At 34.3% G+C, this 24,135-nt stretch overlaps 4 protein-coding genes across 8 annotated transcripts; 1 reads left to right on the top strand and 3 right to left on the bottom strand.

Annotated features, from left to right (window-relative positions):
• The first annotated feature begins 240 nt into the window (after positions 1 to 240).
• Positions 241 to 5,748, top strand: LOC108980213 (UV-B-induced protein At3g17800, chloroplastic). 5 transcript variants are annotated; one of them, XM_035691264.1, is made up of 6 exons: positions 241 to 391; positions 482 to 646; positions 1,450 to 1,745; positions 2,047 to 2,859; positions 5,012 to 5,069; positions 5,305 to 5,748. In XM_035691264.1, the coding sequence occupies exons 2-5, from the start codon at positions 506 to 508 to the stop codon at positions 5,025 to 5,027; spliced, it is 1,266 nt and encodes a 421-aa protein (XP_035547157.1). In that variant the 5' UTR covers positions 241 to 391; positions 482 to 505; the 3' UTR covers positions 5,028 to 5,069; positions 5,305 to 5,748. The 5 variants fall into 5 exon arrangements, with proteins under 5 accessions (XP_035547157.1, XP_018806617.2, XP_035547158.1 ...); XM_018951072.2 differs by lacking the exon at positions 5,305 to 5,748 and having other exon boundaries at positions 5,012 to 5,205; XM_035691265.1 differs by lacking the exon at positions 5,305 to 5,748 and having other exon boundaries at positions 497 to 646; positions 5,012 to 5,205.
• On the bottom strand, positions 3,798 to 5,710 carry LOC108980216 (purple acid phosphatase 3-like). The gene is made up of 7 exons (XM_018951076.2): positions 5,400 to 5,710; positions 4,990 to 5,146; positions 4,784 to 4,891; positions 4,562 to 4,689; positions 4,335 to 4,463; positions 4,162 to 4,229; positions 3,798 to 4,074 (listed from the first exon to the last, which is right to left on the bottom strand). The coding sequence occupies exons 1-7, from the start codon at positions 5,592 to 5,594 to the stop codon at positions 3,861 to 3,863; spliced, it is 999 nt and encodes a 332-aa protein (XP_018806621.1). The 5' UTR covers positions 5,595 to 5,710; the 3' UTR covers positions 3,798 to 3,860.
• A 787-nt stretch (positions 5,749 to 6,535) lies between the features above and the next one.
• Positions 6,536 to 8,739, bottom strand: LOC108980214 (purple acid phosphatase 17-like). Its single transcript, XM_018951073.2, has 7 exons — positions 8,277 to 8,739; positions 7,913 to 8,069; positions 7,687 to 7,794; positions 7,386 to 7,513; positions 7,169 to 7,297; positions 6,933 to 7,000; positions 6,536 to 6,854 (listed from the first exon to the last, which is right to left on the bottom strand). The coding sequence occupies exons 1-7, from the start codon at positions 8,469 to 8,471 to the stop codon at positions 6,641 to 6,643; spliced, it is 999 nt and encodes a 332-aa protein (XP_018806618.1). The 5' UTR covers positions 8,472 to 8,739; the 3' UTR covers positions 6,536 to 6,640.
• Positions 8,740 to 20,220: 11,481 nt separating this feature from the next.
• LOC108980212 lies at positions 20,221 to 20,922 on the bottom strand. The gene is made up of 2 exons (XM_018951069.1): positions 20,615 to 20,922; positions 20,221 to 20,500 (listed from the first exon to the last, which is right to left on the bottom strand). The coding sequence occupies exons 1-2, from the start codon at positions 20,920 to 20,922 to the stop codon at positions 20,221 to 20,223; spliced, it is 588 nt and encodes a 195-aa protein (XP_018806614.1).
• Positions 20,923 to 24,135: the final 3,213 nt, after the last annotated feature.

The following is a 24,135-nucleotide window of genomic DNA, read 5'->3' on the forward strand; positions in this document are numbered from 1 at the left end:
CTGAGGGACAGAAACGAGAAAGAAATATAAATGAAGGATAAAATTGAAAAGCAAAAGATGAACCAAATTTACGGTCAGTGGCCACCGACCGTAAATTTGGTTCTATTCAAAATGACATTTGTAGGACGGTACCTAGCGGGGTATTACCGTAAATAAATCCAAACAGCAGGGGGCATTTGTTTTTGGTGCATCTCAGAACGTGAATCACAAGTTACAACTATATATAAACAATCACAATAATAGAGCAAACACGGTAATCCTCTGAATCAAATCAAGCAGATTCCATCTATATTTCCATACCCATTAAGCTGTACAGATTTCCTACTCAGAACTTTTTATTCTCTCTCGTGCTCTCTCGGGTCTCGACTTCAGGGTTTATCTTCCTTCCAAGGTAGTGTATTTTCCCATTCGATGTGTTACATGTTTTGGGTTACCTTGCTTTTGGTTTTATTTTTTCCTGATATTTTATATGGTTTTTTAGTTTTTGGATTAGCAGAGGTGAAAAATGGAAGCTGGGGCAGCGACAGTCGTCCGATCCCAATTCGGCAGCTCAATACCGTCAACTTCTATTGGCAGATCGGGTATTTTGACTGCGAACGGGCCCAATTTTGTGCGTTTCGGTACCAAGTTTCAGCCCGCTGTTAAGGTGTGAGATCCTTGTTTTGGTTTCTGATGTTCTTTCTCCTTTTGGATTCATGGATTTAAGGTTTAAGCATGGCGGTCTAATGAAAATAATGGAACCCTGTTTTAAAGAAACACACAAACGACTCAAAGATGTGATTTTTGCATGGGTTTATGATTATAAGTTTTTTGCTTTTTGAAGTAGAGAAACCTTTTTCTGGATTCGTCCTGGATTAGGTGCTGCAATTTTATTTTTTTCAATTTATTAAGCTCCTCTGCAAAACATGTATTAAGCTCCTCAAGAGGTCTAGAATTAGAACATAAACTCATTTTTTCCTCAGCGAGAGCATAAATTCAGGCGTGCGTTTATCTAAGTATAGACACGCTAAGGTTACATATATAGGTAGTGGACACGACGAGTAGAAAATAGAAACAAGGAAGGATGAGCGAGGTTATGGCTTCAATCCCGTTCGAGTGCATCAGTGATGTATGCCTATCCAAGAAAACAAAAACTTTGGAGATCGTTCTTTTCCCACTTTTGGGATGAAACACGTGCATCAACAGTGCATACGAGGGGTGAATGGTGAGGTCATGGATTCATTCAACCACGTGTTTTTTATGACCAATGTTTAGCTATTCCAAAATTAAAAAAGTTTTGCCGACGCTATTTTTCCCCACTTCTCAGATGAAACATGTGAGCTACTAGTAAATATGGAGGCTGCTTTCCATAATTCTTGCTTCTCCCTCCCTCCAACCATGCACTTACCAACCTTTTTTCCCCTGCACTCTAGAGTTAAATTCATTTTTCATGTTATTGATGCATTGCAGCATTGCACTTCAATTTCTCAACCAAAGTTGGGACACAGGAGAGTGGTTTGTAGAAGTAGGAGAGGTTTGGTGGTTCGGGCATCATTGTCCTCGGACTCAGCAGGGTCCACTGAGCCAATTGCTCCACTTCAGCTTGAATCTCCAATTGGGCAGTTTCTGTCACAGATTCTGGTAAGCCACCCACATCTTGTGCCTGCTGCGGTTGAGCAGCAGCTTGAACAGCTTCAAACTGATCGTGATGCTGAAACAAAGAAAGAAGAGCCTCCTGCTTCGGGGACTGACTTAATTCTTTACAGGTTAGTCTAAATTAAACAATCACCTTCTTTGGCTTTGCTTGGTGGTTGATAAGACTGATTGATGCTTAGTAGCATTACTTATCTTTTGAACAACAAAAATCAATTAGAATTTACAATTTCTTGGATGTTTGTTATTAGTAAGATTGTTCTTCGATTGAACATTGAATACTGCATAAGAAAATGAAATAGAAAGTTTAAACATTTTTTTTTTTTTGGTTTCTTTCCATTCATTTTCTTGAGAACTAAAAAGAGAATTGTAATTTTGAGAGAAATATTAATTTTAATGGCCTTTTGAACTCAGGAGAATCGCTGAGGTTAAGGCTAATGAAAGGAGAGAGGCTTTGGAAGAAATTTTATATGCACTGGTAGTGCAGAAGTTCATGGATGCCAATGTTTCTTTGATACCCACCATTGCCCCCTCTTCCTCAGATCCCTCTAGCCAAGTGGATGTATGGGCAAGTGAAGATGAGAAACTCGAGCACCTTCACTCTCCTGAAGCCTATGAGATGATCCAGAACCACTTAACTCTGATTCTGGGGAACCGTATAGCTGATTTAACTGCTGTAGCCCAGATAAGCAAACTCAGGGTTGGGCAGGTCTATGCAGCATCTGTGATGTATGGATACTTCCTCAAGCGGGTTGACCAGAGGTTTCAGCTTGAGAAGACGATGAAAATCCTTCCAAATGCTTCTGACGAAGTAGAGAGTGATATTCAGACATCTGCTGGTGGGAACATGAGAACCGGTGGTGATGATGTCACTTTCCAAGCTAGAGCATCCCATCCTGAGGTCTCTTCCTGGTCTGGTGGCATCAGTCCTGGGGGGTTTGGTCATGGGATAAAGGCTTCCCGACTGAGAACTTACGTAATGTCTTTTGATGGGGAGACACTTCAGACATATGCCACAATAAGATCGAAAGAGGCTGTTAGCATCATAGAGAAGCACACAGAGGCATTGTTTGGAAGGCCTGAAATTGTTATAACACCTCAGGGGACAGTGGATTCTTCTAAGGATGAACAAATCAGGATTAGCTTTGGTGGTTTGAAGAGATTGGTCTTGGAGGCAGTGACTTTTGGTTCTTTTCTCTGGGATGTTGAGAGCTACGTGGATTCTAGGTACCATTTTGTTATGAATTAATCCATCTCCACTTATATTCCTGCCTAAGCAAATTGGTAGTGGAGGCACGACTGACCAACATAAAGGTGTTAGTGTAACTTTGGTGATTTGTTCGGATTACTGAAGTGTTAATTATCCTGTATATAATAATTTTTTTCGTGATAAACAATGTTTATTATGATCTTCATCAGGGAATAAAGATAGTTTGTTTTTTCGAATTTTGTACTGTGAAATGTAATTTGGATTTTGTCTCAGGTTTATCCATTTAGGCAGAGAGAAAGTGAGTTGTTATGTTTTTAGAATACACTTTGGTTTGGAATGATAGCATTATCGCATGTGTGTATATTGCTGAAAAGTGAAAATGCAATCTTGTTATATGTAGTCTTCAATTGAAATAGCGATTAGATATGCTGCAACTGATTAGAAACGTTATTCTGAGATCCAAAATGGAGATATTGTTTAGGTACAGGAAAGAAGATGGATACTTTTAAATGTCGAGTTAATCTTGAGAGGAGCTTGGAAAACTGAACTTTAAGAACAGATTAATCAGGGATAGAGACATGTTATACTTTTAAGCATCCCTTGATGGTTATTTGACGTAATCCTTATGCTAGCTTGCAATGGTGGACTGATATTTGCCAAGGGATAATTGAAGAATGACATATAACTAGGATTCAAGCCACTATGTATATGTCATGGCGATTTGCCACACGCAAACAGAAAAATAGAAAAAGAAAAAAAGATTGTGGAAGATCATTGGGGAATATACAATATTGTAGAATAGACTGGTTTTGGTAAGATATTGCTGGTTGCGCTTGGATAATGAGGTATTCAATACATAGTAGTGAAAAAGTAATGATAGAATACTGTATAGTAATGAATAGTAGGTAAAAAATAATAATAAAATAATGAATAGTAGTTAATATATGAGAATACCTTACTACCCAAACTAGGAAATTCATTTATTAGAGATAAGAGACATCATATTATGATTACTTATCTACATTGTAGAGAAGAGCCCCTTAGAAATATTGAAATTGTGCAAGACTTTGCCAAATATGTCATAAAATACAATCTTCGCTTCGGTCTGCTTAAGTTCAACAGATAAAAATCCTTGCCCATCATAGTAAAACTTCAATAAATCTTGGCCCAATTTGCCTATATCACCTTTCCATGCCTTTGAACCTCCTCCGCTGGTTAAAAATTGGATGTTGCTGCATTATGATAAAGTTTCATCACTGATCATGATAAGGTCTGTTAATTTTTCTGTGATATATAAAGGTTTGGTTGATTTTACAGACCTGCTTTTGCTGCTCATGTGTTCCAAGCAATGGTCATGCCCATTTATGTATATGTCAACGCTATGCTCCTGGAAATAAAATAAGACCAAATTCAATTAAGAAGTTGCATCTTCAAACATATGTTCATCAATTCTCTCTCTCTCTCTCTCTCTCTCTCTGAGTACAATATTTACCTCTAATATTGGTAGAACCTGCATTACAAGCTCCCTGGTGTCTCTGTGATGCCCTATGCTTCTTATAGTATGATGTCCAACGACAATTTTCCAGTTTGCAGTGGAATCCCTCAGAGCTGAATCAAGATCCTGATTCGAAAAGCCAAATTAGATCTTAGGCATTAAGCAGAAAATCATTAGTTGCTTCAGTAATTCAGAAAATTCACTAAGATGATCATCTGAATTACCTTTAAGAGCTTCGAGAGGTATTCTTTCCTCGGAAGCACACCTCTCCAATCATAAGTATGGTGCTTTGGCCTCAGAAAGTACTTATCAACGAAAGGAGTCGTGTCGATGAAGAAAAACTCCACAATTTCTAAGAAGAAAAATGAATTAAGAACCTCCATTTTTTAAGTAAATAGAAGATACATGATCAGAAAGGGAGCTTAAAAAAATGACCTTGCTCATACCTGAGTTGAGAACAAAGGATCTTAGACAAAGCCATCTGCTATCAACTCTCCTAAGAATTGGATTCAATTGTGCCTCAACATCTCCTCTGTAATCATGGTTGCCCAAAACTGGAATCCAATATGGTGTTTTGTGCATTAGATGGGCAACAGTCAAAAGGGTCACATATACATAAGTGCATACATGTACACAAAGGCTATGAACTTACTGTTGTACCATTGCTTCTGCAGGCTCTTAGCAGTGTAGATCTTGGCGAATGACTTCTCAAATGCAGGGTCATCTATGCTGGTAAGTCCATCCTCATAAAAGTTGTCTCCAGTAGAAACTACAAAATCTATGCTCAACTTCTCCCCAATTCTTCCCATCTACAACATATTCGTTGAAAATTTAATGCAAATGAGCCTCCAGTCCATGTTTGAGTTAATATTTCCATTCTTTCAGACTCCAAGAAGTGTGAGAAATAAAGTGTTTATGGGAAAATACAACCTCTCCTCTCACTTCCACATTTATTGCTCATGATCAGAACCAAGTGGGGAAGCAAAGAGGCGAAAAAAGAAAGAAAGAAAGAAAAAGGCTCATCTCATAACAATTAGACGTCAAAAAAACTATTAAACAAACCTGATAAGCAACATCAGATTGATTGTAATGTCCCCTTCTTCCCCAGTCTCCAATCACCAAAAAGCTAAGCGAGCCGTCGGCTTTAACCGGGTGTTCGAGCCGCTGAAGCTCAGCTGTTATGGGAAGAAAGCAAGCACAGAAGAAAGCCACCAGGAGAAAACTAATAGACATGGCATAGTCCCAAAAACCAGCCATGAAATGAAATCCAAGCAAACAAGAGAGCTCGAGTTGTAATTCAAATGGACTTTCAGCATGCTCTTTTATAGGCTAATAAGCTAATATTCCATGGACACAAAGAAGAGGGCGGCAATAATTTTAATGTACAAAATGACAAACATATAATTATATTGCTAAGTAGACTCGCATGCTCGGCTCGGCTTGCCTTGTTTTATATGTTATACGCACTAAGGATGTACAAAATGACAAAAATCATGTAAGCATCAGTCTGGTAAACCAAAACGCTCGTAACTAGGAAGCTCTCTCCCAGTTACAGTCTACAATCAGGTTCTGACTGCCTAAAAGATATGTGGGTGTACGATATATAACTGTTAAAGGGTACCAATGCTTGGTCCAAACTGCGCAGGGGTTACTTTCATATCAATTTCCTAGCAACTTCCTATGTTAAGACAACATGTTTAGGCATGTGTTTTAGGTTTGTGTGCAAGGAATCCAACGATATTCGGAACTTGGAAATTTGTTGCGTAATGATATTCTAGAATACAAATTCATGATACTTTTTATTCTCTTATGGGATCATATGTCACTCCAAAAATAAATAAAAATTAGTCCTTACATTATTCTGTTATAAGATGAAAATACCATGTGGGTGAGGTCATCTCTTAATTTCTTCTTTGAATTATTATTTTTTAATTTTTTTTAAAAAAATATATTTTTATTTTAGTAGGTACATATAGCAAGTCTATAGGTGTTGGGGTGTTATAAGTCACGTGACATGAAATGCAATAATGAGAATGGTGGAAGAATTAATTCAATCAATCTAGAAATATAATAGAGTAAAAACTTGAATTTTAGAGTTAGGAGGCCATATTATTCATTCAGCAAACAGTAAAAACTATTGTAATAATTAATGTAAGACAAATATATTAAATATAAATATAAAAAAGGAAAAAGGAAAGATAGCAGGAAGAGCCTTTTTTTTCATTAATTAATCACTAAGGCATACAAAAGTCCAGTCCATAACAAGGTAAGTTTACATTGTGCTTTGCTTTAGTGGCAAAACTTCATGTTGATTGGTGAAGCTGCTTCGATGTTCTCCAACTGTGCAAAATCTTGCCAAAAACATCATAGAATATAATTTCTGCATCCATCTTGTTCAGCTGGACAGACATGAAACCCTGTCCATCATAGAAGAACTTCAGGCCACCTCTATTCAGTCCTTTAATGTCTCCTCTCCATGCCTTGGACCCAGCTCCACTAGTTAGAAATTGTATAGGGCTGCAACAAGTTTCAGCATTAGTGAAATACAAAGTTGCTGCAATTTTAGACAAGGGTGTAAATTCAGATGTTGTTTACCTGTTTGTGTCACTTATATGCTCAAGGCAATGGTCATGCCCATTCATGTAAAAATCAACATTGTTGGCCTGTTATTTTGAATGACATTAACAGAATTTAGCTTCAGTGAACTGATTTTATCGCTTTCTGCTGCTTAATGAGGCAGAAGAAACCAAAACAACAGAAATTCTTAAAGCCCTTTTGTTCTTCCATAGTTATATAAGAACTGAAGAGTGGTTTCTGACAATGTTATTAACCTGAAGCACTGGGAGAAGCCACTTTGAAAGTTCCTTTATATCACCATGATGTCCAACACTTTTGATGGCATGGTGACCAACAACAATCTTCCATTTTGCTGTTGACTCTTTCAATGCCAATTCAACATCCTATTACAAAGGTTTGTGAGCAATATAGAAAGTTTGATTCATTAAAATTGCTCCCAAAATTTGATATATTCAAAGAAAAAAAAAATACCTTTAATAGGTTTGCAATGTAAAGCTTGCGAGAGTGGAAGCCCCTCCAATCATAGGTATGGTCCTTTGTATCAGTAAAGTATGCATTGACAAAAGGAGTGGTGTCCACAAATATAATCTCGGCTAATCCTACAAAACACAGCCATAGAGGAAAACTAAATTTCATTGGGTGCCAATGCCAGGCTAGAAAAGGATCCTCTCCATTTGAAATGGATAATATCTATTTAGTCTAAAATATGGTGAATGTTGGACATTTCAGGTTATGTTGACATGTGAAATGCTTGAATGTAAGATCAATTTACCAGAATTCACAATAAAAGATCTCAGGCAGAGCCATCTACTATCAATTTTCCTGAGGAGAGGGCTCAATTGTGCTTCTGCATTGCCCCTATAATCATGGTTGCCCAAAACTGCATAGGAATTAAACTGAATTACATCATACCTTCAAATTGTTATAGATAAGTACAAGAAAAAAAGATTGAAATTTTTTGGTTTATCCATCTAATTTAAGTTGAAGTTCGAACTTACCACTGTACCACTGTTTCTGCAGGCTGTTGGCTGTGTATACTTTGGTAAATGATTCCTCAAATGCTGTATCCTGTTCACTAGTCAGTCCATCATCATAGAAATTATCTCCTGTTGAAACTACAAAGTTGATGTCTAGCTTCTCTCCAATCCTTCCCATCTACAAGCAAGAATCATAACAAAGCATACTCTGTGAGCGCATTAGAATACAAGCATGACTCATCACAAAAGAGAATCAGAACAAGTTCTTTCTTTTCCTTCTTGGTTTTTTCTCTAAAACACAAACCATAAATTCTCGAAAGAACTTGACTTGGATTTGAATTTCACAAGCACCTACAACATAATAGAGAAGATAAACAAGTAGAACCTGATGAGCAACTTGAGATTGGTTGAAAGCCCCTCTTCTTCCCCAGTCCCCAACGACCAAAAAGCTAAGCGACCCATCACTTTTGGTGGGGTGCTCAAACCTTTGAAGCTCTGCAGATGAATGGAAGAAACAAAGGCCAGAGGTAATGGTAAAGAGAAGGCACAGAGCCACATTTTTCTTACAGAGAACCGCCATTTATGGCACTTCAGAGGAGGTCGAAGACAGACCCAGAGATTTATAGAATGGTAAAAGTAGTCGCAAAATGGAAGAGAATGATGGGGATCTTTCTCAGTCTAAACGTCAAAAGTCAGAGTCTTTTTATCAGCAGAAAAAGTAGGTAATGTTAGGTGGTAACAGGGGGAAAGACCCAAAGACTGGTAAGTTGGGACAGGTTGGGATTGGTGGACCAGGAGATGACAAAGAAAAAAATGGATCATATTCGAACATAAACCTTTGGCGTTTAAGAACATGGTATTATATTCCAAGAGTGTAACAAAACGAAACCATTGTCATGCATAGAGCATATATGTCATCGAAGTTTATGCTGTAGAAACGATGATGGAGGTGAAAGTGAATCACTTTCCGAAATGGCTTACCATCTTAATGGAATCTACCTGATCAGTATAGTATTTTAAGATAAACACTTGATCGAACAACCCTTTTGAAAAAAGATAAATTTTGTTAAGTGAATCTCATTTCTTTTTTAAGAAAAAAAACTTGCGCAAGTAGATAGTTTATAATTAAAACATATGAGGGTGGTGGGGGCACAAAACCGCTGGTTCCAGGGGTGTGGGACTGGGGAAACTGTGCGGCTAACCGATACTGGAACAGTATGGGCGGGAGGTGGGGCCTTTGTAGCATTAATTTTGCAGGTTGCAGGTCGCGAAAGGGACACAGGAAAGAGCGGCGGATGCATAGTGAGGTTGATTGGGAATCTGGGATTGGTTTTAAGAGAGAAAGTACAAGAGATCTACACATATATATGCGAATATGCGAATGGGATAAATGGTGGCGCGAATATGCGAATGGGATAAATGGTGGCCTGGGAGATGGGTATAGACTTATGGTATCCTTCGGCCATTCCCTTGGAATATTCCTTAGATGCCATCCCCACTCCAAGGCCATATCTTCAGTACTGCGTGCACTCTTGAGTTTTTCATCATTTTCCCTTCTTTTTCGTATTTCTCACAGGTCCTGCCGTTTTTATTTGGAGTAATATTATATATAGTCGATTGTGTAAATATTATATAATTGTTTTTAAAAAAATAAGATTGATTATTAAAAAATTAATTTTTTTTAAATAGATCTCGTATTTATTTTTTTTTTTAAAGTGATTACACCGTTCTTACGTACTGAGGACTACAATTATCATTTCTCTTTTATTTTTAGAGTATTATGGCATTACATTTAGGTCCTATTTGGATTGAGAAACCATGTCAATTCATTATTATAACTTTATCAAATTTTCACACAAAATATAATAAATAATTCAACTTTTTCAAATCTCAGTTTAAATTTTTTAAATTTAAAAATAATAATAATATTAAAAAATAATATTTTATTCAACTTTTAACTTTTATCTAAAACTATCTCATCTCATCTCACTATCCAAACGGGATGCTTAATGTCACATGTGATGTGACTACGTACATAAAGTCTATATAAAAGATAAGGACAAATAAATTTGAAGAATTTCTCTATAAAATCATTACTCTGATTTAAAAAAATTGTATTTATAAGTTAGTGTGTAAAGTATTTACATGATATAATTTGATTTGAAAAATAATTTTTAAAATCTAAATCTTACAAATCATATCTTACAATTTAAGTCATATGGATGGTGTACTCTATACACCGACTCAAGAACAAAATAACTTTTTAATTTATAGGGTTTGCTTGTACGATAAACTTAGGGCTATAAATGAACTAGTCTATTCGATAGCCCGCTTAGTACTCGTTCAGTTAAATTTGAATCGAACTCGACTTGTGAAAAAAAACTCGTTCGTGAAAGCGAATACCTGCTCGATTTATAAATGATACAAATTCGACAACACTCGACTTGACTAGGTTAAGGCTCGTTAAGGCTTACGCATTTATACTCGAGTCGACTCGTTAGCTCGATTCTATTAAAACTCATTCATATATTGATAAATATATACATATATGTATGTATACATACACACACATATATATATATATATGTATTAGCTAATAATATAAGTATACCACTTTTATAATTAAATATATAATATGTAATCTAATTACTTATATTTATATAGTGAATATACTTTATAGGTATATTTGATAATTTATATAATAATCAGTCTATAAAATTTAATAATTTTATATATTAGTATTTGAGAACTATATATGAAATAGATATATACTATCATATTAAGTGTATGTATTAATAATATATGTAGGCATATAATATATTGTTATTTTGGATAAATATCAACTAGTTAGATATTAATTATTTAGAAGTTTTTTAAAATTTTATAATTCAATAGAAGTTCTATTTGTTAGTTGTATAAATTAAATATTAGATCTTTTATTTTTTTATTTAATTTATTATTATGAAATCTTATTTAAAAAATAAAAAAATTAACAATTCGAGTTCGAGCTCGAACGAGCTCAGCTCGATTTGACTCGAGCTTGTTTGTGAGACGAGCTCGAGCTCGAACTCGAGTTGAGGGTTTAGCTTATTGAATCGAGCTTGAACAAAGAATAAAAAAAAAAAAAAAAAAAATCTTGAGCTCAAGGTCGATTATTTTGAGTCGAGCCAATCTCAGCAAGCCAAAGACCGGTTCAGCTCGATTACAATTTTAGATAAACTGATACATATGATCTAATCAAGTTATAAAATCTTAAAATCTCTCTCTCAAAACGCATTGTTCTCCCATGAAATATCTTAAAATACATCACTTGGATTATAACACTTGTTTAAAATACAGTCATCATGCCAAGTCATTTAAGATGTCGATCACAAACTTACAAAAAAACTAAAATGAGTCATGGGAGCCTTATCATTTTAAATCACATTTAGTATGTGACACGTACATTCAAGTGACTTCTTTTTAAATAACAATCACTTAGAATGTGTTACATCACCAAAATATGACTAGGAATGACAGCATATAGAATAAAGAAGAGCATCACTCTTTAAATAATATTAGTCCTTGTTTGGGAGTCGGAATCAGCTATTATAACAATCTTATTTGGCTGGCAACTTTCTTATGCCACAGTGTTGCATCCTTCACTTGTCTAATAGGCTAGACAATGTAGTTTGTGGCTCAGCTGGGTATTTTACATACATTAGGTTAATGCATTCCAGCTCGATATAGTGATACTATATATATATATATATATATATATATATATGAGTAATTCAAGTCATTCCTCTGTTCATTCTCCATTTGTTAGTCCATATTTGCCTAAGAATGGAAGCTAAGGAGATATCTGAGAAATGAGATAAAATGATAAATTTGTGAATAGTAGTAAAATTATTTATGAATAATAGTGAAATAGTTTGAATTATTATGTTTTATGGGATTTTGAGAAATGAGAGAGAAAAATTGAATAAAAATATTATAAAGTTAAAATATTGTTAGAATATAATTTTTATTTTAGATTTGAAAAAGTTAAATTTTTTTGTATGTTTTGTTTGGATGTTTAGAAAAGTTGTAATGATTAGGTAATGATTACTGATTAAATGAAAAAATTAAATATTTGAAATTGAAAAATGTTTATGTTTTAATGATGTTTGAAAAGAAAATGAGAAGAAATAAGATGAGATTCATCCCATCTCCCAAACAAGTCCGTAGGTTTGGGGAATGAGATGATAATTTTTTGTGATGAAAATTTAAAATATTATTATTGTTTTGAGATTTGAAAAACTTGAGTTGTTTATTATATTTTGTGTGAGAGTTTGAGAAAATTGTAATGATGAGATGAGATGAAAATTTTGTGTCTCATCCCATACTCCTAAGAGTAGCATTGCTTTTATTCAAAAGTCAATTGTTGAAAAATTGAAATTAATAGAACTTAAAGAAGCATTCTGTTAAACCAACTAGAGATGGAGCGTATAGCATTTCATCCAAGATCACTGCCAAGGGTCATAGGCAATGGGAAGTACCCTTATTGGATATCTTCTTGACATAAGTCATTCATCATGTTTCATTCCGCATATTATGGTAATGTGATATTGGCTAGTTCGGCTTAGTACGCGATACTAAGTAATGTAGTTGGCCACACAATAAGATCTGACTCCACAAGTGCGGTGGAAATACCTCACTTAGATAACACAATTCTTCTGAAATCTTAAAGAATCGATTCTAAGATAACATGAGATAGGGAAAAACTCTCATATTTTCATTACAAAACTGAATAATAATATGAAAATCACAACTCTAAAATATGATCTTTGACTGCCTTTATAAGTTTATATAAGCTCACTATCAAGGACTTCAAAATAGAATAGAACTCTAAAAATTAGTCCTAATCGAATTCTAAAGACAAACTAAAACAACTCTAGATATAAGTCTAATTGATTAGTAATTAAACTTCTAATAATAATGATCTCATTCATAAAAGCCTGAATCATCTCAAATATTCATTACAATCCAAATTGAATTAAAACTTTACTACAATAAACTATATACTTCCACAACGAAAATAGCTTCTGGCATCTAAGATCAGGATTTGGAAAAGGGCATGTTGATTCAAATTATGCTGGTGATTCGGATAAGAGGAAATATTTGACAAGTTATCTTTTCACTTTCTCGAGTTATGCCATTAATTAGAAGGCAACATTAGAGTCAACAACTCATTTGTCTACCATAGAGGTAGAGTATGGTAGCACAATACAACAAATAGTGATTTTTGGGACATAAATTTTTTCCGCGAATACTATTTAGTAGCAAATAATTGCGCACACATCAAAGGCAGTGAAAGAAGCAATTTGATTGAGAGGTTTGGTTGAGGTTTGAAACCCTATCCTTCCTAATGTTCCAAGAGCCTTCCTAACTGGTATTTCAATTGGGATTGTTCGCTTGATAGGTCTTGGTCACTAATAGTTAGCTCCACGATACTTGGATTATCTTTTTCAAATGGTCTTTCTAAGACTTCTTCTCCATTCTCCTTGATGGTTGCATGAGATGCATAATACGTACATAACTATAATATACGAAATGAAATATAATGAATGACGTGCTTGCAAATATTATAATATATGTGGTACATAAATACTGGCTTCTAAAGAACTGACTTTAATAATAATATATAACTAGCTAACGTATATTAATTCTATTTTATGATCAAACTACTTACTTTGTAGTGTTGCTTCTTAAGATTTTCGCCAAAATCGATCACGATGCAATGGAGAGATGATGGTGGTTGTGAGTAGGAGGGAGGAAGACGTGATGGTGGCCTTGCCGTATTTCATGGTGGGGGAGATGAGGTTGTGGCATGCTGAAGGTAACAAGAAAGCTAAAAATAATAAAAAAAAAAACTTAAGCTTAAAGAGGTAGGTGCACGTGCAGTGCATAAGATTTTATTTATAGGATTTTATACTATGCGAGTAATGGTATGGGTTGGGTTTAGGTAATTTAGGGTGAAGAAGATTCCAGAATTGTAATCCTAGGGTGTTTGAAATTAAAAACATACTCGATCTAGTAATTTATTTAATGTAGGATTGAGAGTGATTGAAATTGTGTAAGAAATCTCAATTAGTGATAATTTTAAATTGAAATAAATTTTTAATAGCCGATTTTTAAATTTTAAAATGAGTTTAACTCATCTAATAAATAAAAAATTAATGAGATTTAACATAATTATCGAATCTAATTAAAAACTCCTAATCAACCTAAAAATATTATAGCTCATGGGCATATGCAATAGGACCTATTAAATAAAATTAAGGCCCAATCACTATTCTAAACTTAGAATTATTGGACCGAATACTTTTAATGGCTTCGTTTGACTGACTTACACAGATAGAAAGCCCCAGGCGAACCATGACTTGTTAAGAAAAAGCTTTCTCTGACTTTGAAGTTGGATCGATTAATTCACCCAACTTGGCTGGTGGACTAGATCGGGACATGGCCTTTCAAAGAGCTAGAATCCGATGTGAGGCTTGTGCTTCTTTCTATGTTAGAGCATGAAAAGCCCTAAAATATTATATGTTAGAGCTAGAATCCAATAAAAATTAAAAAATATATATTATTTGAATATTAATTTTTAATATTATTATTATTTTAAAAGAATTGTTTATTATATTTTATATATAATTTTAAAAAAATTATAATAATAAAATGATATGAAATTAAATACTTTCTAAATTCAAACGAGGCCTTAAGGTCTACACTCTTCAATGAGTCTAATAAGCTCTCGGCCGTGGATTGGGTTTTTTTAGTGTATTTTTTTTATTATTGTAAAGCATAGCTTGTACGTAGTTTAAACTCATTTATACTTTTCTTATACATGTCACCTGCATCACCATTTCATATATAAATTATTATTGGATAATGCATGCATGGTTTCTATGTGTTCAAAGTCATTAGTGAAGAAACGTGTATTAATAATTAGTCTTTTGGATGGCACCGGCCTTATCCATAGGTCGGTATATATAATTGGCCACGTTACTTTTTTTTTAATATAAAATAATATTTTTTGGTCAATCACATCAATAAAATATAAAAAAAATACGTAAAATTAACTGTACGTATACTGCAAGAAAAATAGTCATTCTCATTGCCGAGAATTGCCGCAAATAAATAGTATTTGCAGTGAATTCCATCAACATTTTCCAACGTCATTCTGAATTTAGCAGCCAAATTTAAAATCACCACAAATAAGTAGTATTTGCAATGATTTTTTTTTTTTTTTTTTTGCAACGATTTGAAAATTGTTAGAAATAGTCATTTTTGATATTTTTAAATTTATAAAATCGCTGCAAATGACCGCTTTTACAATTGCAGAGATTAACGAATCGTTGCAAAAAGTTTTATAATATTGTAGCAAATTTTTTGCTGCAAAAAATTGAAAAGTCAATGCAAAAGACGAATTAGTATTTGCGTAAAAAGTGAAAAAATTGATGCAAAAGACAATTTTTCAACTTGATATAAAAAGAGCGATGATATAAAAAATCGTCACAAATAAAGACTTTTTACGATTTTATTTTCAGATTAAATTTTGTGACGATTTTATTTCTACCAGACAAAAAAATCACTGTAAAAGGCCTTATTTTTTTGCAGTGGTAGCAGAACTCTTTTCTTGTAGGAAAATACTATTTCTACAGAAGTTTTCCACCGAAAACTTCTACCGAAAGGCAATTTTATTTTTTTTTATTTTTTTATTTTTACTTAGTGATTAAGGAATGTTTTTAAATGAATTTATGATTTTTTTATATTTTTTAAAAATATTTAAAGTGTTTAAAAAAATGATTGAAAAAAAAGCAAAAAAAAAAAAAAAAAAAAATTTTGCCTTTCGGTAGAAGTTTTCCACCGAAAACTTCTGTAGGAATAGCAGTGCTCTTTCTTGTATCCCGCGCGGCCAGCTGGAGTAAACATGAGCTTCTATATATAAAGTTTCTTTCTTTAATATTATGAAACCAGTTGTATTAAGATGATCCTGCATGCGTAATTGCTAGCTAGAATTTGCATTGATTGCCAAAAATTTTGACGGCTCCAAGAATCATGTGCAGAATGCAGATCAGTTTCCAATTCAAGACATCTAATTTAATTATACGGCTCGTCTTACTATTACTACACCATCCCTTGAGATTAGTTGGAGAGAAGTTATTGGCACCATCCAAATGATGGTATATATATATATAGTACATATCTAATTTAAGTTTTAGATATGTGATCTTGAGATGAGATGATAAATTTGTAAATAGTAGTGAAATAGTTTGTGATCAATAATAATAAAATTATTTAAGTTGAGATGTTTTATGAAATTTTGAAAAAATAGAAATAAAAAGTTAATAAAAAGATTATAAAGTCAGAATATTGTTAAAATATAATTTTTATTTTAGAATTTGAAAATTTTGAATTGTTTTTGTGTTTTGTTTGGAAGTTTGAAAAATTTATAATAAATAAGTAATAATTATTAGATGAAAAAAGTTGAATATTTTAATATGTGGGAAATTCCAAGTTCCAAACTTGGACTAAATTGAGATCAGATCACAAATTCTCATATTACTAAACTCATCTCAACTCAAAATCTCTTTACACGGGAGACTCACAATTTTTTTCAACTCAACACATCTTTACACGCAAGACCCGCAATATTTTTCAACTTTCTATAAATACATCTAACTCACCTTAACTTTTAAATACATCTAAACTAATTTTAGATAAATTCTACATAGAAAACTCACTCTACTATTTTAATTTATTAATAAAAAACACAAGTAATTTCAATATCCAAAAAAGGACCTTTTAAGTTTCAAAGCTGAGCCAAAATGGAGCAGATGGGCGCAAGAGTTTAGCCTCTATTTTGTCAGGAAAGACATTAATGTCTGCCTAAAGTTGGGTTAGAGCCAGTCCAGTCCAACCCACAAGATTACTGGGCCAAAGCATTACTTCTGAGACTGATCCATAGTTTTCTCTATAAATTTTTTCTAACATCTTTGTGATGTGAACACGATATATATTATTGGTATTGTTTGATAGAGAATCAAGTTACTACAGCTAGGATTTAAAAAAAAAAAAAAAAAAAGAAGTTACTATAGCTAGTGGTTCATTAATATTGCTTTGAGATTTAGATAAATATATAATTTTAGCTAGAAATAGCCTACAAAAGCCACTTTTTTCCACACACACTAGCCACTTTTTGACTCTTTTAAGCAATATTGTCATGCTTAAAGTTAGGATGATTGCATTACCAGATCCCATTTGTCTCCTGGACTCAGTTTTTTCTTTTTCTTTTACCAATTATTCACCCAATTAACTACTGATCTCTTTCTTGATCCATATCTATTCTACTTATCCCCAAAAAGAAACAAAAACAGTACTGTAATTCATTCACCGATGATTTAAATCTTGTGGGGTTTGAGCCCATGCATTAATCAGGTTATATATATTATCACTCATCTTTGCATTATTCTTCTTATATGTATAAGACTAATTGGTTCTTTCTCATCTATTTTGAGTAACATCATCAATATGCACATAGCCATTCATTACTCAAAATGAAGTAAATCTTTATGAAATTGGTAAAAAAGAAAAACAAATCCTAATTACTGTATTTAATGTGGAGATTCACATGCTACAAGAAAAATAAACATTTATAATAGATTATTTGAGATGAGAATGACTATTTGTGACGACAACAGACTTATAATTTTAGTAAAAAATAATTATTTTTACAGAAAATAATTGACTACAAATAAATAATTTTCGGATACATTGAATTACTTGCAATATATTTATAGTATGATTTACATCTAATTATAAAAAACATTTAATAAAAAAAAAACTCATACCCCATGCAAGAGCCTATATATATATATATAAAATAAAAGTGATGTGTAAAAATGGTTGGTCTGTGTGAGTCTCGATAATCTATGTGATGTGAAAGCTCAGTCACAACCAGTTCACATTTAATTCCCCCCATTCTATCTCTCTTTTTTTTCTTCTTGAAGGTGACCCTCCAATGGGCGGTGGCTCTTTGCCTCGGGCTTGTGATGGAAAAAAGTAACAAAAAGTGAATCAAAAACATAAAATTCCAAATAAAGGCAAAGCAAAACCACCAATCTCACCTTAAAGCAAAGACATAACATTATCTTCATAGCCCAACTAGCCCTTTCCCTTTTTCTTGTCAAAAAAAAGATGTCGGAATTCATGTTGTAAAAAAAAAAAAAAGCTTCTAGCGTTTCTTCTGATCATCTCTTCTATCATTCATTAATCATAAAGCAATTGATTGCAAAATCATTTCTCACTCATCTATTCTATCTTAATTGCCATGTCACTGTCAACTTGGAATTTGGAATCCCCTCCCTTTCCGGCCCTCCTCTTTCTTTCTGTCTGCACATCTCAAAGGTACTACTACTGGAGTTTGGAGTTGCACAGTATTCGAACTATACCTATAACCTATAACCTATCTAACCAAAGCTGAACTACTTTTAATTATTTTCTGGGCTTTGCAGATGATGATGGTTAATAATTAAATCAGCTTATCTCATATTACTTTGTTAAATGTTACTTTATCATATAATCATATAGTAATGTCAATGCATTTGCTGTCAAAATCTAAGAAATTGGCATTCTGTTGATTATAATAGGAAGATTTTTTTTTTTTTTTTAATGTAAAGGAGTTGGAGGGTTTCTAACCCAAGTTATTCATCTGGAGAATCGGATCATATTTTATCAGACTGTAATATGAAGAATTCTATTTATAAGTTAGTGTGAATAATACGTCACTATTGATTTGACATGATATGGTTTGAAATAGAAGCTTAAAAATCAAATCTTTTGCAAATCAAAGTTTATCACGTAAGCAGTATAGAAGGTTTATGTCATGTTTTTAACACTAACTTGTAAATAAGAAAGCTTTTATAATATTATGTTGACCACAATGTATATTGATATATACATTGCATGTGGTGGTTATAATGTGGAAGGCCTACATGTTTTGGGGGTCATGACATTCTAGGATGTGGCTGAACCAGGAACTTTTACGAGGGGGGCCAACTTTTTTGTTGTGTGACACGTTTACATAAAATAAAAAAAACTAAAAAATTATAAAAATATAACTATACATAAAAGTAGATCTCAATAATTTGCTATATATACATAGAAATACAATTCTAAAAAACACAACTTAATATATGTTTCAAATTTCTAACCATAATGTTTTATAGAATAATATTAATATATTATTACTTTTATAATGAAATATTTAGAATTATTTTCTTCATAGAAATTATTAAGTGATCTTTTAGAAGGTCATCTTTCATTCTAGTATGTAAATTAGTTTATCAAGTTTCATGCAAAATTTCGAGACTACAAGAAAAAAAAAATTAGAGAAAGACATTTACAGATATATTGAAATTTTAGAAAATTTTAAAGAACATATATATGAGGATTATATATATATATATATATATATATTTTTTTTTTTTGCGCGGGGAGGGGGTTGGGGGCATTTGCTATATTTATAGAATTATAAATAAAATATAAGGTATATTTTAAATTTTTTTTAAATTTCTGGGTCATAACGTAGGTCAGCCGCTGATTCTAGGATCTAACTAATTATACAACATGTTGGATTTTCCTTAATTACGGATTATGGTCTAAATTAGCATAAAATGTGTTTGATTTATATGTTCTTACATTCATCATATTTATTCTTTGAACCAATCTAAATTAATTAAAAGCGTTGGTTGTCTAATCATGATTCTTTGTCCTAAAAACAAGGTAATAATTAAGCTTTCAGCTTTAATTAATTAGTCCATTAAATACTTCCAATAATTCCTTCACGGTTTTCTAAACCAATTTAGGTGAGCTTAATTACTTTGAAGGGCCAATTAGATCGAGTGGATCTTAATTTGTCCAAAACTTGGTTAGGATCCCTCATTTAGTTGGATCAAGATGTTTTTATACACACACATGAAAAATTCTATATATCATACTATCATTCAACTTTCATTCTACTAAATATGATGTGACACATTTATCATTATTAAATGATAATTTATTGCATGCTTCTTTATTATCTAATGGTGATGAATGTCCACATATTACTTAGTATGATCAAAATAATATGAGAGTGTGGTGTATAGCATTACCCTACATATATATATGAAAAATTCTATACACTATACTAGCATCCCACTTTTATCCCATTAAGTAAGATGTAACACATTTATCACCATTAAATGATCATTTATTGCATGCTTCTTTATCATCTAATAGTGATGAATGTGCCATATACTTATTTATCATCTTTGAAAAAATTTTGTATTCTGATCCCCCTCTTCTTGCCAGGTTTGTTTTGCTTGTTGTGCCAATCTCGTGTCTTCCCTTTTATACCAAATTTCCAGTTCAGCCTTGGTGATAAGAAACTCCTCCTCAATATCCTCCGAGTATGATGCCAGCAGCGCCTCCTCATATTGTTCCAGTCTCTCTTCCAACTCCTTGATCACTCTATCTACCCGGCCAAAGACCTCTCTATTCCACTGCCTCAATTTCTGCTTGAGCCTTTTTAGTTTCCCAACCAGTCTGCATAGCCCCGAATCCCACCTTATCGGTTCATTCCATGATTTATTCACCATTTCTAAGAAGCCATCATGTGAAATCCACATGTTCTGAAATCAGAAAGGCGCCGGCCCATACCTCCCACCCTCCGATGCAAGATTTAATAAAATTGGTGAGTGATCCGACATTCTTCTACTTAGCAACCTTGCAGTAGCTTGACCATGCGTAAGACCAAAGTCAGAGTTAATTACAATTCTGTCTAGCTTTGCCCAACTTCTAGCCAGACCTTGTTGCCCATTGCACCATGATAGTTGTCTATCTACCAATGGTAAATCCATTAAACCACAGTTGTTGATACAATCATTAAAATCTTCAATTGCTAATGGAGGTCTGGCCCTACCCCCAACTCTTTCCTCGTCGGATCTAATGATATTAAAGTCCCCCATGACCACCCAAGCCCCTATAGTGGTCAAAATTCCTTTTAAATGGTCTCAAAGCTCCTTGCGTTCTGCTTGCAAGCACTTCGAATATACAAAAGTAGCCAACAAAGGTCCCCCAGAGTTTGTAAACACAGTCATAATCAACTGCATAGTCAAGTCCATAACTTCCATTATTATCTCATCCTTCTAACATACCCAAAATTTTCCACCTGCTTCTACATTGGAACAGAAATTAGGGAACTATAAACTAAGCGCCCACTTGTGTAGTTTGGATAATTCTTGGAATGGTTCCGATACTACCAGCACAAAGATCTCATATTTTCTCACCAACTTTTGTATTCTTCATTTCGATGTGCCCAACCCCCTTATATTCCACACCATTATTTTCTCAATCATAAATTCAGTTTTTTTGGTTGGGCTATAGCCCTTCTAGACTTTCTCACAAGCGCATCATCTGAATTTTGGAATCCCAGATCAGTTTGTGGAATTGTACCTGGGTTCGAGCAGTAGTCTTTTTGTGTTTCCTTTACAATTTCAACTTCATCTTCTGACAAAACCGCAAAACTGTTTCTGCAAACCACGTCCCCCTCTTCCTTATCACAATCGTACTCCTCCATGACGCAGAAATTCACTTCTGGAACAGAGCTACTACCCCCCTTCCGAAACTCCCCTTCTTCCACTTGTTCAACTAGTTTCATATATGTTTCCATTGAGTTATCCTCTCCCTCCTCCTCAATTCTCATTGTCTTATTAGTGTCCTGCGCCAAGCCCGTTTCTTGCTGATGGGTTTCGGGTCCCTCTCCGTTCTCCCCACCCTGTTGCACATTGTCCTCCTTCTACTCTGACTCATGCAGTTCGCTGCTCTCCCCAGCCATTACGAGCTTTCCCTTCTTCCTACCCACTTCCTTCCAAACCTTTTTCTCTTCCTCCCTTTCGATCACTTTCTTCCCTTCCTTTCTGTTATTAAGGTTTGTATCTCCAGCTCTACATACTACATTGGTATGCCCCCATCTGAAGCATTTCTTGCAATAAAAACCTTTTTTCTCATAGACCGCGCGATGTCATACTACGTTTTGCCTGTTACCAGATGAAACCCAACCACTGGTTCTTCTTGTAGGTCCACTTCTACACACATTCTTGCCCCTGTAGTCCTTGTGCTATACAACGTCGCATTGTCCATGCCTAGGAACCTTCCAAACCGAGAAGCCAAGATTTGTAAACAATCCATTCTGTACAGGTGCAGAGGCAGAGGCAGTGCTGGGAGATAAATCCACTGAGGGGCAATGGAAGGTTCTTTGTTTACATCAAAATCTACCGACCAGTTGAATAATCAGAATTGGCACCCCGCCACAAATCTTCCCTCTCTCGCCCAAGCGTGTAGGTAGTCTTTTTCATTTGCTAAATGGAGCAGCACATGGAACTCATCCATGAAGCTAACCATCGGGACTTCACAGAAGCCCCAAGTTTTGATAATCTGAAGCCTCAAAGCGTCTATAGACGGCCTCTTCGAGCATAACTTTAGGACCAGAGCAAATTTTAACTCCTCAATTGCCCTTGCCATTTCCACTTCCGAGAAAAAAAACCCCAAATCTCCATTAATCATCTATGGATTTCTCAAAGGAAGCTTAAACTTCGCCGTCAGAATAGGTCTTTACAGGACTTGGGCAAAAGAACGCCCACCCCCTCCGTAGCTCATTTCCGGACAATCCCCTTCCTCAGCAGCCCCACCCATCAAGACCAAACCATTCTTCTAAGGTTCCCTGCCAACCCCACCCCCACTCCCAGAGGCCACCGTATGGCCACCTATCATGGCCATCGGTAGCAAGCCGCACCTCTTGACCCAAACCCTAGCAGAGGATTAGATGCCCTGCATTACGAGCAAGTAACTGCTCTCCCTATGAGTCTGCTCTCCGGCGAGGAGTCTAAATTGCGGCAAATTGGATGTCGCGGATTTGCTCTCCGACTAAAGCTGCGACAGCTCTGGATGCCAAGGATCTATTCTCCAAAAGGGAACCGAAGCTGCGGCAAAGCTGCGAAGCCAAGGTGCAAGCTGGGTAACCGGATCCCGAAGTAAATCGGTCACCGTGGAGCCAGAAGACCCTCGGCAAGGACGCCTGAGCCCGACGAAGAAGTCTGTGCCAACGGTGAGTAGCCACTCGCCCTGACTAAGGCAGCGATGGTTACTCCTCCACGTCTTCCTATTGAAGACTTGATTTGGTATTTGCCACTTCATATATGATTTTGATTGATAAATATGCATGCAATATTTTAAAACATACACTGAGCACTCATGCCTCATGACGCGCGTCAAGTAATATGACATAATCATGCTTCTTTAAAGGAAAATCAGCCTATCTTCATCGTTGGAAGTACATTAGGAATACCAATCAGCCTTCTTCAAATATTTATCTTTTTCATCCCTTTACTGTTCTAGATCATCAACACCATAATAGCTCAACCAAATATCACTTTAGAAGTGATTAAGGGCTCTTACCAAAGAGGACTTTTATCAAACTCAAGGAGAAAACCAAGAGTGGTAATTTTTTAACAAAATTATGAACCAGGCTCTCAACTGATTAATACTATTCTAGATCATGAGAAAAATATGATTGAATTTTTATCAAGAATTTTATCCCTCTCAATTGATATGAAGCAATAACAATAAATTGTTGAACGCATCAATAATTGGAGAAAAAATCAATCTCATAAATAATATCACTAATCTTTAATGAGGTTTCATCCTTAACCTTAGTTGAAAATTTAGCTAGGCATATTAATGAAAATAAATTCTAGAAAATGAATGTAAATAAATATCAAAGCAATATTTAAAATGAAGCTAAAGAAAAATAAAAATTACACTGCTATCAGAACGTAAAAGTCTGTTATGGTTACAGCTCTTTCCCAACTTTGATTCCTTTCTGAACTTCAATTGCTTCATTAATATAAAGTTCAAATTTAAGTAAGAAAAATAAATATTTTAAGACAAATAAAAATATAAGAATTAACACTACATAATTGTGATAATGCTTTATTTAATTTAGTAAACTTCTGTCCAATTCGGCTATTATTATCACATACCCAAGTGTAAGTTCTAAATCCAAATCTTCATTAATTAAATCATCATTAGCATCCTTGAATTTCCATAATGCTAGAGTTGATTGAAGATCTCTGCCTCTTCTGTTGTGGGTTCCAAGTCATGCTCACCATCATCTCGCGGGC

This window comes from Juglans regia, chromosome 6, assembly GCF_001411555.2.
Source record: "Juglans regia cultivar Chandler chromosome 6, Walnut 2.0, whole genome shotgun sequence".
Classification (NCBI taxonomy): domain Eukaryota; kingdom Viridiplantae; phylum Streptophyta; class Magnoliopsida; order Fagales; family Juglandaceae; genus Juglans; species Juglans regia.